At 42.6% G+C, this 16,268-nt stretch overlaps 1 protein-coding gene across 2 annotated transcripts in view; it reads left to right on the top strand.

Annotated features, from left to right (window-relative positions):
* Positions 1-16,268, top strand: part of SHROOM2 (shroom family member 2) — a 113,183-nt gene that overhangs the window by 52,974 nt on the left and 43,941 nt on the right. For both annotated transcript variants that reach the window (XM_038757499.1, XM_038757498.1), the window contains exon 3: positions 14,036-14,167. In XM_038757499.1, coding sequence (XP_038613427.1) covers positions 14,036-14,167 — 132 coding nt within the window. The remainder of the gene's footprint in view (positions 1-14,035; positions 14,168-16,268) is intronic.

Genomic DNA, 16,268 nt, shown 5'->3' with positions numbered 1-16,268 from the left:
ATAAGCTAAAACTCTGCTCAAGAGGACTTTACTAAAGAATTTGGATGGGTCCTACTCAATAGCCTCTTGTCTGGTAAACCAGAGTGCAAAGAGGCAAGATAAACATTTGCAGAATTATTTCCTGTTCAGCAACACTCTGTGAAGCTGATTTTAGCCATCCTAGTTACTTTGGAAAAATGACCCTGGGTGTGTTGATGGCTTGGGGCCAACTTAGTAATTGAATGGTCAAAGCCCTATGAGTTAAAAAAAAAAGTCAGGCATGTATCACTTTCTTTACAGTAGAAAGACTCCCTGGCAGAATTGTTTTGTTTCATTGGAATATCTATTGCATTTTGCCTCGATCAAGATAACAGAGCAAAGGTTGCCAAACTTTTGCAGCCAAAAGAACTATTTGTTAAGTCAGTGCCTGAGTAAATTTCATGGGTCCCCTTTGAGATTTTATAGCAAAGTTTCTTTTTCCCCACTGTGGCCCAAAGCCAATGTTGCTTTTCTTTTACAATGGCCCCAAGACTCTTTCTGTCCACTTGCTCATTTTGTCCCCCCTCAGAGCCCAGTGCCAATCTCTCCAGCCCAGCATTCGCCAACAATCCCTATACCAACTCCAGAATTTGCCCAGCCCTCTGCAAATGGGCATACTAAGTATTCCATGGTGACTCTTAGAGTAGTAGAGTTCCCCTGATGGATGGGGGGAGATGAAGAAATGCTTATTTCTGAGAAATCCATTTCCCTGTAGTTTACAGTCCCAAAATACATTTGTTTTATAGTTCAGGATCATTACAACTATACACAGGCTAAAGGAAATGTTCCGACATTAAATATTAGGCTAATTGTCATTCTTCTATAATGTACTTTTCATAAAAGGATAAGCTTCAGAATGATGGTATAACATTTAAGTTCCTAAAAATTCTTGCAGGTTGGCCTAGTGTAAAGAGCAAGTGTCTGGGAGTCAGAGGATCTGGGTTTTAATCCCATCTACATCTGCGGCTTGATCTTGGGCACATCATTTAACTGCTAAAAGCCTCAGTTTACTCATCTGGAAATAGGGATTAAATACTCATTCTCCCTCCCCTTTAGACTCTGAGCCCTTTGTGGGACAGGGATTGTATCCAACCTTATTATCTTGTATCTACCCCACTGCTTGACACATAGTAAGCACTTAGCACTAAGCACTTAGCAAATTATTATTATTGTGAGCATTATTTATTGCTCTGCTGATCAGCTCCAGGGGGCTGAAATTTCTGTAGAAAATGCCAAGTTGCACATCTTTAATAGACCCACTATTTCTGAGCCAGAAATCTTCCCTATTAGAATTGGATTATAAATCCATGAGTTCCTGGCAAATAGATTGTGCTTCCACTGTGGAATACTGATTTGAATGAGCCAGCCAGCTGGATCTTGGACTGTGTAGTTTTAAGTACAAATACCTGGGATTACTCCAGTGATCAGAGCTCTCCTCTTTTGGTTTCCTTTATCAGGCGTCAAGTGCATTAGGGTCTCCATGTCAAGTTTTGGGCATTCAAAGACTGTACAGAGTTTACAGGGGGGAGTTGCACTTCTGTAAGTTAAGCCTTGCAGACTTGTCGTGGTCCATAGAATGTCCCCTAAACTGGAGAGGTCATTACAGCAGCCTCATACAGAGAACATCCTGCTATGGAATAATCATAATAATTGTGATATTTATTAAGTGCTTACTATCTGCCAAGCACTGTACTAAATGCTGGGGTCAATATAAAATCATCAGATCCCACATGAGGCTCACAGTCTGAGTAGAAGGGAGAACAGGTATTGAATCCACGTTTTATAGGTGAGGGAACAGAGACACAGAGAAGTTGAGTGATTTGCCCAAGGCCACACAGCAGAGAACTGGCAGAACTGAGATTAGAACCCAGGTCTTCCGACTCCCAGGCCCATGCTCTTTCCACTAGTCCAAGCTGCGTGTCATGGAAGACAGTCATGCCTCACGCCAAATTTTCTGTCCCAGAAAATTCTGTCCCTTGATGCCTGTGGAATCAGGCTTTTCCTGGCAAGAGAAAAATGCTGTAATTTTTGTTGCCGTTTGTGTTCTGTTCTTAGAAGCATTTTATTTATCTAAAGTGTAGCTTTGATGTACAGTATCTGTTTCACCCATTTAGATCCCTTGGGAATTTCTATCTTTTACTTGATTTCCCCCATGTGTTAAGGCAGAGACTAGTTTACTGTTGCCCATTGGGTAGAGTAGATATAATCGAGAGTGACATCACTGTTCTTAGCACTGCCTTTTCATATTTTAAGCTCTTTTATCTCAAAAAATAAGTGGCATAAAGTTAGCTATTCCAACTCATGTAACATTCTGACTTAGAGAAGTCTCCTGCCTTGGTTTTTAGTCTTCCCATCTTGACTGTAAACTCCTTGTGAACAGGGGTCATATCTACCAACTTTGTTTTATTCTACTCTCCCAAGTGCTCAGTGCAGTGCTCTGCACACAGTAAATACCACCGATAGACTGACTGGCTTTTCCCAGATCTGAATGACGGATTCCTCTGCAGCTGCCTGGCCTAGGGAAAAGATCATTGACCTGGGTTCTAATTCTGGTTCCACCACTTACCTGCTGGGCCAACTTCCTCATGTAAAATGGTGATTTAAGAGAACATTCCCTCTTCTAATTATACTGTGAGCCCCATGTGTGACAGGGACTTCACCTGACGTGTTTATCTTGCATCTATTCTAGTGCCTAGAACAGAGTTTGGCACACTAAGTGCCAAACAAATATCACTATTATTATCATCATTATTATAAAGTTACCTACTACAGAGCTTATTCTCTTGTCCTCCTATGAGCTTCATGACACGAATACATCACAGAGAACAGAATGCGAGGAAATGAACCTAAAAGCAGGAAAGATTTTAGCTGGGCACAAAGTCTGTCTTGACTGACAGTGACAAGAGACTGGATAGGCTACTGAGGAAAATGATGGGGATCTCTTTCCCCAGAGAATGTCAAATAGGGAGTAAACAGCCACCTGTTTGGCTTAATAGTCATTCACCTGACTAGAGAGAGGTTGGAAGAGCTGGGTCTGAGAATCTGTCAGAAATTTTTCCAGCCCTTAATACCTTATCAAGAAGGATAAGGGAGAAACACAAACATTTTCAGTATCTTGTCCCAGAAAAGCCATATACTGTATGTGTATTCGTTTCAGAAGACTTGAATTTACATGAATAAGAGGATTAATTCCAAGTGCATCTCCAAACCCTTCACTTAATAGAAAACAGATGAATTTGCTACCGTATGCTATATGTTTCTTTTCCCTCTCCAGGAAACGGCATTCATTAAGTACAGGGAACTTCCTGACTGACTGTCAATCAATAGCATTTATTGAGAGCTTACACTGTGCAGAGCACTATACTAAGCATTTGGGAGAATACAGTAGAGTTTAGTAGATGATCCCTGTCCTCAGGGAGTTTATAAACAACCTGTGGAGGAGAATGTGCCAGACAGAAATTCAGAGGAAAGCAAAACCCCTTGCTTTTTAGTTGTATTTTTGACTAAATGCTACCTGTAAGGAAAGTTTCTGTGTGAATGAGAACTACTTGCAGCAGTGGTTTGTCAGGAAGCACTGTCTCATGTATAATTTGGTCAGGCATGAGAAGAGAGCAAAGTTTTTATTGGGTTCAATGGCCCTTTTCTCTTAATAGGAGTATGAAGAGTAAAATTGTGTAATAAAAGTAATTGTGGTATTTAAGTGCTTACTATCTGCCAAGCACTGTACTAAGTGCTGGGTAGAAGCAGGGTAATGAGGTCAAACCCAATCCTGTCCTATATAGGGATCACAGTCAAAATGGGAAGGGGAAAAGGTATGTAAACCTGATTTTACAAATGAGGAACTGAGGCACAGAAAAGTTACGTGATTTACTCAAGGTCACACCACAAGCAAAGGGTGGAGCCAAGATTAGAGTTCACATCCTCAGACTCCCAGGCCTGGGTCCCTTCCACTGAGCCACACTGTTTTTCCAAATGCTAATGTAGTAGAGTCTCTTAAAGTACCAGAATTAGAATTTGGGGCTGAGGCCCCCACTGGGACAAAAAATAGAATGGAATTAAGGCATTCATGTACAAGAGGGTTCCATAGGTTTAGGTATCCTATTTGGTACAACAGATTCTTTAATTTTCAGATTTCCTTCCCCCACTGCCTCTGTGTTCCCGTTCCCACCCCAAAGTCACTATTTTGTTGATTTTGGTTGTAAAATACCCCTCATTTCACCCAAAGGTTATCATTAGATATGGAGCAGTGTTGAAAGTTCTGCTTCCCTTTCCCACTCCTGTGAAAAGAAACTGTAGGGAATAGATTTTGAACGTAGAGCAGCGATCTAGACTGACAGAGAATGAGGGAGGACAATTCCAAGGAATCCAAAGTGGGTGTTTAGTGAACTACAACCAGTGAGTGTTCAATAGATACCTGAGGAAGGTGATTCAAATTGAGTACTTCATGACAGTGCATTCAGTACTATGGGGAAAAGTGATCATTCATGGAAGTTCACAAGGTGACTGTGTGTGAAACCCTAGCAAGTAACTAAATTAAGGTGTGTCTGCATGTATGAGGGCTGTGTGTTAAATCCAGATAAAAACAGCTGAAGATCCTGAAGCTACTAACCCCTATGGGAAAGAGTAACTGAGATCTCTCAAATGAGGAGCCTGAATTTCCTCCACAACATCCTCCAGATGTTTCCTCCGGCTCTACAGCATCATATTTGTCTTTCTTGGTTTGAGCTCTGTCCAGCTTGCCTGCATTTCTGTGTCACCCTGAGAAAAGTGCTAGTATGTGGGGTCCCTAGACTGATGACAGGAGAAAGGAATTGGGGAGCCAGAGCAACCAAGGCGTATTTATGAGATTTAACTTTTCCTCAAGGGGCTCCATTCCACTGAAACAGTAGTGAGGGGTGACAAAGAGAATCTGGGTTTCTTTTCACGACAGAGTTGGTGGAGGCAAGATCTCAGGGTCAACTTTAACTCCTGGCTTCTAATCCCAGATCCACTGCTTGCCTACTGTGGGACTTGGGGGATGTCACTTGACTTTTGGGCCTCTGTATCCCCATCTGTAAAATAGGGAAAAATACCTAATCTCCCTCCCTGTTAGACTGTGAGCCCGTGTGTGACAGGGACTGTGTTCGACCTGTTAATCGTGTATCTACCCCAGCACTGTAACATATCTCAATTGTTGTTATTAGTGTTATCCTTATTATTGTCATTATTATTCATGTGTTTGGGGGCCAAAAAGCACCTGTCGTGTGTCTGTGTGGTGATGTAAGCTCCTGAAAGGCAGAATTCACCTTCTAGTTTAGTTATGGTTAATCAGTCATGATTAGTGCCTAGTGAAGTGTGTAAAATTGAAGCTGGGCTAATTGCTAGTAACCACTTCTCCTCTAATTACCACCACCCAGTAGGATGGCATAATGGTCGGTCTCTGGTTAAGTGAGATCCTGAAAAAAATCAAGAGGACAGTAGGGTTTTTAAGCCAAGTCTTTGGACACATAAATTAAAGTCACTCAGGATTTATTGCCCGCAGGATGTGAAGTGGGAGGTTTTAAAGGAAAACAAGTGCAATTGTTCTTCTCTAAGAACTTACTATAATTTTAAGACAAAATAGTAAAAATTGGGCTATGGTGATATATATTTACCTCATCATCTATAGTAATAATAATTGTGGTATTTATTAAGCACTTACTATTTGCAAGGCTCTGTACTAAGTGCTGGAGTGAATACAAGCCAAACGGGTTGGACACAGTCCCTATCCTCCAGGGGCTCACAGTCTTAATCCCCATTTTACAGATGAGGTGACTGAGGCACAGAGAAGTGAAGTGCCCAAGGTCACACAGGCAAGTGGCAGAGTCAGGATTAGAACTCAGAACCCTGTGACTTCCAGGCTTGTGATCTTTCCACTAGGCTATGCTGCTTCTTGATTAGCACATATTAAGTACTTAATAAATAACAGGAAATGCTAGGGTGGCTGCCAAGTTATGAAATTAGGCACATTTTCTGTCCCACCTAGGACTCTGAATGTCTTATCCCCATTTTACAGTTGAGGAATCAACCTGAGGCCCAGAAGGTTAAGTGACTTGCCTAAAGTCACACAGGAGGCCACTGGTGGATCTGGAACTTGAAGTCAGGAATCTTGACCCCCCAAGTCCCACGGTCTTTCCATTAGGCCACTCTGTTGAATGTGGCTCTGTCTACTATGTATAGGAAATATATTAAAATACTTTAGTAAGAAAGAAGGGTCATGGTGCTGTTGTGAGTCCAGCCCCTTCCGCTAAGCATTTAGTATTGTGCTTGGCACGTAATAAGAGCTCAATAAATACCATTGATTGATTGATAGCATTACCAGAAATCATGCAGTGACTTTCCTGTCCCTTCCTTAATCACTCCTAAAGCGGAATTAAAAGGGAAGATTGATTCCAGAGGACTCTAGATGGCACCAGAGCTGCTTTCCAAAAACTTCTTCAGTCAGCTTCCGCAACTGAAGTAGAGGCATTAGTGATTGTTCATCCTCAGAGTCATGACCTGATTTAAAAATCAAAGCATTCAAAGATTTGACCACGTAGACATAGATTTTGCCTCAGTGGTGGACTTAAGCCCTTATTCTATGCCAAGCATAGAGGTGGGGGGTAGCATAAGATCAAAAGGTCAGACACAGTCCCTATCCCATGTCTAAGGCTCATAGTCTAAGCAGGGGGGAGGAGAACAGGTATTTTATCCCCATTTTACATATGGGAAAAATGAGGCCCAGAGAAGTTGTGACTGTTTTTAATGGCATTTATTAAGTGCTTACTATGTGCAAAGCACTGTTCTAAGCGCTGGGGAGGTTACAAGGTGATCAGTTTGTCCCACAGGGGGCTCATAGTCTTAATCCCCATTTTACAGATGAGGTAACTGAGGCCCAGAGAAGTTAAGTGACTTGCCCCAAGTCACACAGCTGACAATTGGCAGAGCCAGAATTCAAACCCATGACCTCTGACTCCAAAGCCGTGCTCTTTCCACTGAGCCACGCTGCTTGCCAACAGTTATTGTCCTACAAGGGACTCATGTTTGAAGTGGGAGCTAGGGAGAACACATGTATTATTCTCATTTTACAGGCACAGAGAAATAGAATAATAACTTGTTCAAGCAGTCATTTTTCACAGCAGGGACATGGCAGAGCTGAAATGAGAACCCACATCTCCTGACTTCCCATCTAATAATAATCACAATTATTGTGGTATTTGCTGAGCATTTGTTTTTTGCCTAGCTCTGGGATAGGTGCAATACAAGCAGATGTGAGAGAGTCCCTGTCCCTTATTGGGCTCACAGTCTTTGGGGGGGAGCATATATCCCCATTTTTGCAGATTAGGAAACTGAGGCACAGAGAAGTTAAATGATTTTTTCCAAAGTCCCACTGCAGGTACTTGGCAGAGATGGAATTAGAACCCATATATCCTGATTCCCAATTTGGTTTCACCTTTCCCAGGCCTCTTAAAAACCTAGAAGTTTCCAACCAGGCATGCTTAACTTAATCTAGGGGTTAATTCCTTTAACTGCTGCAGCCAGATTTACACCTTAAATTCCTGTCTTGTCTGATAAGTTTTGTAACCCTCTGTGACTAATGGATTGAACAAAGGCCACAGTCTGAAAAAAGGGGAGGCAAAGTCCTCATTCACAGGAACAAATCTCCCTTAGCAGCACTCAGACACTACCCTGCCCAAAAAGATAACCTACGGTTAACCCATTAATGTTAAAATCACTTAGAATCCCATCATCCTCGGAACAACTGCAAGCCTGTTTCAGACAACCTCGTGAATTTAATTGTACTCTACAACAGGCCATTTGAATGTCATCCAGAAATTGCAGATACCCCGAAGGGTGTGGAATCCTTTCCTTGAGGTTACATTCTTTGTTTGTCATTTAGTCAAAAAGGACAAGCATAGTCCAGAGGAGAGAGCAAGAGTAAGGTGCCCTTTAGTGTCACTTGAAACCTACAGCTCCTTTTTTAGAAGTAGTGGAAGTAGTGGGGAAAAAAACATGCTATTTTTTCTCCAAGGCCAGGCCGTATATTTGTGAAATCACTGGCTCTCACATCTCATACTTACTTTTTTCATTTTTTTTCCTGCTGTTTTGGGTGGGAGACGGGTTATTAAAAAGCAAGAAACTGCAACCTCAAATGTGATGGCAGAAGGGAGCTTACATTTATGTGTATCTGTTTAAATCAGCATCAGGGTTGTTACTGATCCTCAGTGACACTCATATCTCTTAAGGGCAGAGAAAGTCTGTCCCAAGGCAAAGGCACCCTTTTCAAGACCAGATTTCCTAATGTCTCTTTGTGTTTAAACTGCCATTTTTTGAGGAGGTGCCTGTATTGGAGTGGATGGATGAGCTGGTTTTGCCATCATTCTACAAGGGGGTGGTAGTTTCCAAAGGTTCAGCAGTTCAGGAGCGATTGATTTGCTTTCTTGTCAAATAGACTGAAGGGGGACAAAGACCTCACCCAGAAGAGAAGAATGTCAAGTGCTTTGCAGTCCCGTCAGAACTTATTTCAGTAAATAGCTTGGCGTCTCCCATTTATTGATGTGAGAACTTGAGGTTTGAAGTAGGGTTTCAAGCATAGAGCTAGTCATTCATCTCTGCAGGCTGAACTTGGGTTTATTTGAACATATTTTGGAGCTACTTGGTGCACATGTAAGAGGTCCTAAATGATGATGATGATGATGGTCTTTGTTAAGTTGCAATCAGCCCTAAGGTCTTGAATTTGAAAATGTGCGGAGAACTGCATTGTGAGTTTGGGAAACATAAAAAGAAAGAAGAGAGCAAGAATCTGCCCTCAAGAGGCCTACAAGCAAAGGGGAAAAAGAGGGAACGTACATTGACTGTCCAATACTGAAGAGGAGAGAATGGATCTCTGAGGACTCTAGTGTCTCATCCATTGTTCACACCTTTCCCTCTGCTGGGAACTCCCCCCCCACCCCCCCACCCCTTTGAAGTTACTTCTAGCCTTTAGAGCCCTCCTGAAGATCCACTCTTCTTGCTGGCATTCCTAGAGGAAGTAGTGTTGCTTAGTGGAAAGGGCATGGGCCTCTGAGTCAGCAGATCTGAGTTCTGATCCTGTCTCTGTCACTTGCCTGCTTGATTATTCATCATCGCCATTATTATTATCATCATCATCAACATCATTGTATTTGTTAAGCGCTTTCTCTTTGTCAAGCACTGTTCTCTGTGCTGGCGTAGATCCAAGTTAATTAAGTAGGGCACAGTCTCTGTCCCATTTGGGCAAACCACTTATATACTCTGTTCCTCAGTTTCCACATGTATAAAGTGGGGATAGAATACCTATTCTCCCTCCTGTTTAGAATATCAGATCTATGTGGGACAGAGACCGGTTCTGACCTGATTATTGTATATCTATCCCAGTGTTTAGCACAGTGCTTGGCACATAGTAAGTGCTTAACAAATACCCCAGTTATTATTATTTTTTAGGTTAATATTATCTCACTAATTTCCAGCACTCCAGTTACATCTCCCAACAACTAGCTGTATTTGTTTTTAAATACTGCAGGGTATTTATCGTGAGGATAAATTGAAAGATGACTTGAATATGGAGTGGGGAACAGCCTCAAGACAAAGTTATTCACCTTGGAAACATCTGGAACCCCTAGTTGTGGGGGAAAATTTGCTTCTAAACAGATAGAGACTCCCGCAGGAGTTCCATCTTCCAAAGCACCCAGCTCTTCAAAACTCAGACATCAGGGGATTTAGCCCAGCCTTGGCCACACTGTGCTGATAGATAGCTCAGTGGTTGAAATAGCTGCTCACTTAGTCAGTCAGTCATATTTATTGAGGGCTTACTGTAGTAAGCACTTGGGAGAGTACCAAATATAACAATGAAATAGACACATCCCCTGCCCACAATGAGCTTACTGCCTGAGCCGTATAGTCAAAAGGACTCAGTAGAAGTTGAAACTGGAGAGGGTTTTATTTTAATGTGGCAGCCAGAGCTATGATTTGGACATGGTTTAATTCCCCTCTCATTTTCTTCCCCTTTCATATTTACCAGTATCCATTTGAAAGAATTCTGAAAATAGAGAGGGAGAGGAAAAGCACTGGCCAGCATTGATGTTGTAGCCTAGGGGATCTGTGAAAGAAATATAATCTGAGCCCAAGTCAGTGCTTGGCCAGAAAGTTCAAACAGCCCCATCCATTTTTCATCAAAGGTTGCAGGCTGGTATAGTACCTTGTCGGCTGAGGAAGCAGCAAAGTCTAGAAGAAAGAGGGCTGCAAGTCAGGACGCCTGGGTTCTAATCTCGGCTCTGCCACTTTCTGGCTGTGTGACTTTGGGTGAGTCAACAGTAATACTAATAATAATGATGGCATTTATTGAGCGCTTACTATGTGCAAAGCACTGTTCTAAGCACTGGGGAGGTTACAAGGCAATCAGGTTGTCCCATAGGGGGCTCACCGTCTTCATCCCCATTTTACAGATGAGGTAACTGAGGCCCAGAGAAGTTAAGTGACTTGTCCAAAGTCACACAGCTGACAGTTGGCGGAACTGGGATTTGAACCCATGACCTCTGACTCCAAAGCCCATGCTCTTTCCACTGAGACACACTGCTTCTCTTGAGTCAATCAGCTTCTCTGTGCCAGTTTCCTCTAGGTAAAATGAGGGTTGAATACCTGTTCTCCCTTCCTTTAGTCTGTGAGCCCCATGTGGGACAGGGACTGTGTCTGATATGATTCGATTGTATCTACCCCAGGCCTTAGCACAGAGTAAGTACTTTACAAATACCCCTGTTATTATTTTATCATTATTTAGGTGCCTCTTGTCCTAAAAACCCCACGCTCAGTATTTTTCTTAGATTGTACAATTGTGGTAGCTTGGAAGTGGTTGCTTTTGAAGCTTGTGCTGGAAACTTGGAAGGCTCAGTATGTTTGCTTAATGATTTCAGGCTTCTTAGGGATTTCAGAAACCAGAAGAGGGAGACGTTTCATTGCCATAATTGTGTAAACTGGATGCAGTGGCAGTGTGTCTCAGAGGCAGAAATGACAACTACCTAGAAAATTAGACATGCATCTTTAGATTTTTCTCCCTAAAGTTGGTGATATCTGTACCTTAAAGTGAGAAAGGAAACCCAACAGTGCATCCCACGGTTCGGCTGGTGGGCCAGTTGGCAACTTTGGATGGAAACCTGGCAGGGAGGCATTTTGGGTTATTCCACAGGTGTGCTTCCTCGGTGATGGCTTTCAGTAGGGAAGGTCTATTCACTAGACGCTACAAGCTGGGCCAGCTGGCACTCTCTTTTGACCTCCCATCCTCCTGGCCCCCTCTCCTTTCCCTCCACTCAGCCTCCACTTTGCTATCAGTCTTGACCTGTGGGCGGGCCTGGGCTGGGCTTAGTGGACTTGATAGTCCTCCTGCCAGTCCCACCAGGGGAGCACTATTCCCTCAGTGACTTGGGAACGGGGCTGGAGCCAGGCCTAGCTGTAGCAGAATAGGTCATGTGCCTGGAGAACCCCTTGAGCACCAAGAAAAATATCAACTGATCCTTGCCCAAAGGTGAACTGAGGCAGGACCCCACTAGGACAAATATAATAGTAATAACAATAAAAATGATGGTATTTGTTAAGTGCTTACTATGTGCAAAGCACTGTTCTAAGCTCTGTGGGGGGGATACAAGGTGATCAGGTTGTCCCACTTGGGGCTCACAGTCTTAATCCCCATTTTACAGATGAGGGAACTGAGGCACAGAGAAGTTAAGTGACATGTCCAAACTCACACAGTTGACAAGTGGTGGAGCAAGGGTTAGACCCATGACCTCTTACTCTCAAGCCCGTGTTCTTTCCACTGAGCCAAGCTGCTTATCTAGTAGTAATGGTACTAATTATGGTATTTCGTAAGCACTTGCCATGTACCAAGCACTGTACTAAGCGCTAGGGCAAATCCAGTTTAAGAAGATGGAGGACAGTCCCTGTCCCACGTGGAGCTCACAGTCTAAGGGGAAGAAAGAACAGGTATCTTATCCCCATTTTGATGGTTAAGGAAATCGGGGCACAGAGAAGTTAAGTGACTCACCCAAGGTCACACAACAGGCAAGTGGTAGAGCCGCAATTAAAACTCAGGTGGCCTGATGATGGGGATTCTCCCATCGTAAAAGATAGATGAGTCTGGGTCCAGCCACAGCGTTTTCAGGCCTGAGAACTACTGCAGAGAAACTGATAATAGTGCTAATAGTTTATGCACCGCCCATCACACTCTCCCATCTCTGACGGTCATGCGCTCACTGGGGCAGTGGGTGCAACCCGCAGTATGTTCTATAGAGAAGCAGTGGGGCCTAGAGGAAAGAGCACAGGCGTGGGAGTCAAAGGACCTGGGTTCTAATCCCATCTCCGCCACTTATCTGCTGTGTGAGCTCGGGCCAGTCATTTAACTTCTCTGTGCCTCAATTCCCTCATCTGCAAAATGGGAATTCAATACCTGTTCTTCCTTCTACTCACAGTGTGAGCCCCATCAATCAATCAATCAATCGTATTTACTGAGCGCTTACTGTGTGCAGAGCACTGTACTAAGAGCTTGGGAAGTACAAGTTGGCAACATATAGAGACGGTCCCTACCCAACAGTGGGCTCACAGTCTAGAAGGGGGAGACATGTCAGACTTGTTTGTCTTGTATCTACGCCCATGCGTAGTACAGTGCTTGACACAGTAAGTACCTAACAAATACCACAGTAATAATTATTATAATTATTATTATTATTCCAGTTGTTCCAACGGTAAAGGAAGAAAGGGGTCAGAGCTGGATGGTGTAGTGAAATAGGATTCCACTGGGGGGTAGCATGGAACTGTTTGCAAAATTTCATGGCATTTTTCATTTCACTGAAATTTTAGATGAGAGTGGAATAGCAGAGAAGAATGTTTCACATTGTGTGGCTTGCGCACAGAAAGCATTGTTGGTTAATTAATATTTCCCTCTTCTCAGCATTGATTTGCAGCGAGATTCCTTGAATGTTCTAACAGTGATGGTTTTCTTGTCGTACCGCATGAAGTAAGGAAAGGTCAAGTAAATACCGTTAACTATTAAATTTGTTTTGAAGTCTACCTTTTGGAGGAAGAAAGCACAAGTTTGCAGGTTGGGTTTTCAGTCTTCTAATATAGCATGCCACACCTTCCATTCCATGTATTTCCAAATAGATGGCAGATAGGGAATCCACACCTTATGAGCCAAGTGGGAATCAGTTCTTTCTGACCATTTTCGTCTCCAGCCCCAAATCAGTTTAGTTTATGTCTCTCCCTGCTTGACTGCTCAGAAAGATGAAACAGCTCGTGGATATTATAACCCAGAAAATGCCTTCTGAAAATGACATTCATGTGGCCAGGACATTTCTTATGAAGATTTTGAGAAGTTCTATGAGGTACAGTATTTGTTTTTAACTGTCATTTCCACCGTTGGATGAATCTGGTTCATTTTTTTTTTCTTTTTTCCCGGCCACCTAAAGTTTTTGTGGAATTCATGCACCTCCACCTGAATCATCTCCTCCCCCAGTTGTACCATTTGTCGAAAAGGAATCTACCTGCTTGTGGTAGGCTTCTTGTCATGTCTGTGTCTGTAGTCATACTTTGTCCCTTGTGCCAAACCTAGCAAAACTTTCGCCTGTCAATATTTTAATCAGTTGCTCCTCCTTTAGAAATCAGAACTTAAAAACACTTGAAAAACAAGCAGCCTAGCCTGGTGGACAGAGCTCAGGTCTGGGAGTGTGGAGACCTGGGTTCTAATCCTAGCTCTGACACTTACCACTGTATGACCTTGAGCAACTCTTGTCTTTTCTGTGGCTCAGTTTCCTTTTCCATAAAATAGGGATTAAATACCTGTTTACCCCTCTCCTGAGGCTAAGAGCCCTGTGTGGGGCCGACATTATTTCTATGACTGCAGTGTAGCTCATCCCAGGCAGGGAACGTATCTGCTAATTCTGTTGTATTATTATTATTACTATTAGTATTATTAGCAAGCTGTTCAAACCCAGTACTGTTCTATGCTTGTTTCCAGAAGGAACGAGACGAGCTGCAGGCCCCACTCATGGCATGCCACCAAGTTCACGGACAGTCATCCTGACCCGGGGGCAGCTCAACTAGTCTCAGTCAACACTTGCACTTCTTGGCACTCCCGATACCATAGCAGGTACGTAGGTTTTTTTATTATTATTATTACTATTAATATTATTATTGTTATTGTTCGTGTGTTTATTTTGGAGGGAACTGAAAGTAAACAAATGTTTCATGGACCTAAGGAACACTTTGAGTATATATATTTGTCTATCTGCCTGCATGCATGCACACACACACACACACACACACCCCCACACACACACACACACATCTCAGTCATTCATTCATTCAGTCGTATTTATTGAGCACTTACTGTGTGCAGAGCACTGTACTAAGCGCTTGGGAAGTACAAGTCAGCAACATTTAGAGATGATCCCTACCCAACAAAGGGCTCACAGTCTAGAAGCGGGAGACAGATGACAAAACAAACGTGTAGACAGGTGTCAAAATCGTCAGAACAAATAGAATTATAGCTATATGCACATCATTAACAAAATAAATAGAATAGTAAATATGTACAAGTCCCGGGAAATTAGTAGTAAGCTCTCTGTGAGCAGGGGCTATGTCTACCAACTCCATTATTGTACTTTCCCAAGTGCATATGCTGTGCTTTGCACACATTAAGCTCTCAATAAATAGTTTTGGTTGATAGTGGTTGTTGTAGCAATGGCATTCATTCATTCATTTGTATTTATTGAGCACTTACTGTGTGCAGAGCAGTATACTAAGTGCGTGACACCATACTAAGCGCTTGACATGATCTTTGCCCTTAAGAATCTTCCAATCTTAATGAGGGACACAGGTACTAAATAAATTACAAGCAAGGGAAGTAACCAAGTAAAAGGATGTATACATAGGGGCTGTTGGGAAGTATCTAAGCGCCTAGAGGGTGGGACTAAATGCATGAGTGAGACATAAGGGAGGAAAATAGGGTGGGGGTTTGCAAAGTTAGGGAAGGCTTCCTGAAGGAAATTTGATTTCCATAGGGCTCTGAGGATGGGGAGAGTGCAGAGAAGCAGACTTGCCTGGTGGAAAGAACTTGAGTCTGGGAATCAGAGGACCTGGGTCCTAATCCTGGCGATGCCACTTGCCTGCTGGGTGAATTTAGGCAAGTCACTTAACTTCGCTGTGCCTCAGTTCCCTGAGCTATGAAATAGGGATGATGTACCTGTTATCCCTCTTACTTAGACTGTGAACACTATGTGGCGCAGGGGCTGTGTCCAACCTGATTATCTTTCATGTACCTCAGCAGGCACCGCATGTGTGTGGCTCATAGGAAAGACCAAACAAAAATTTTTTTCATTTTTTTTTGTGTGAAATTTCTGGGAAACGCAAAACAAATGTGAACCATTCCCTGCCCAAGAAGAGCTTACATTCCAGTCAATGTTTTATTCTTTTGAATTGTTTTTCTTGATGAGAGGAAAGTCCCTCGGGGTGTATGTCACAGCGGGACTCAGTGGAAAGAGCCCGGATTTGGGAGTCAGAGGTTATCCCGGCTCTGCCACTTGTCAGCTGTGTGACTTTGGGCAAATCACTTAACTTCTCTGTGCCTCAGTTACCTCATCTGTAAAATGGGAATTAAGGCTGTGAGCCCCATGTGGGACAACCTGATTACCTTGTATCCCCCCAGCACTTAGAACAGTGCTTGGCACATAGTAAGTGCTTAACAAATGCCATCATTATTATAATTATTATCATTATTATATGTGAGAGAGTAAGACTTATGGTTGTATATAAATATGTGGAATTTTCTTTTGCATTAGAAGATGATGCCACTCTTAACAAAGTTCATTTATGGTCCTGGCTATTTATGGTTGAGTAAGTTCATATAAGAATGAAAAAAGAAATCCAGAGGATAAATCACAGAATGTATTTTCTTTATTTCTCTTGAGACTAGTAGTTTGCTTACAGGGTAAAAAGGAGTTTATTTTCAAACTGTGGCAAAATCTTACCAAACAGATACTTAGTCTCAACTCTTGTTAATTCTATCCCATCAGGGAGAGGGAGAGAGAGCACTGAAAGGCCTTTAGAAATTATTCGATCAGAGAAGAGGGAATTGGGGATACCCTGTTTTACATAAAGGTCATTGGTGTTATCTAAAAATCTATTTCTATTTATAAATAACTTGAAAAATTTTATATTCACCTAGCCATTAAAGAGCCAGAGGTATCTCA

The sequence above is a fragment of the Tachyglossus aculeatus genome, chromosome 15 (assembly GCF_015852505.1).
Source record: "Tachyglossus aculeatus isolate mTacAcu1 chromosome 15, mTacAcu1.pri, whole genome shotgun sequence".
NCBI classification, from domain to species: domain Eukaryota; kingdom Metazoa; phylum Chordata; class Mammalia; order Monotremata; family Tachyglossidae; genus Tachyglossus; species Tachyglossus aculeatus.
The sequence above is the reverse complement of the archived record's forward strand: the minus strand, read 5'-3'. Positions and strand labels throughout refer to the sequence as shown.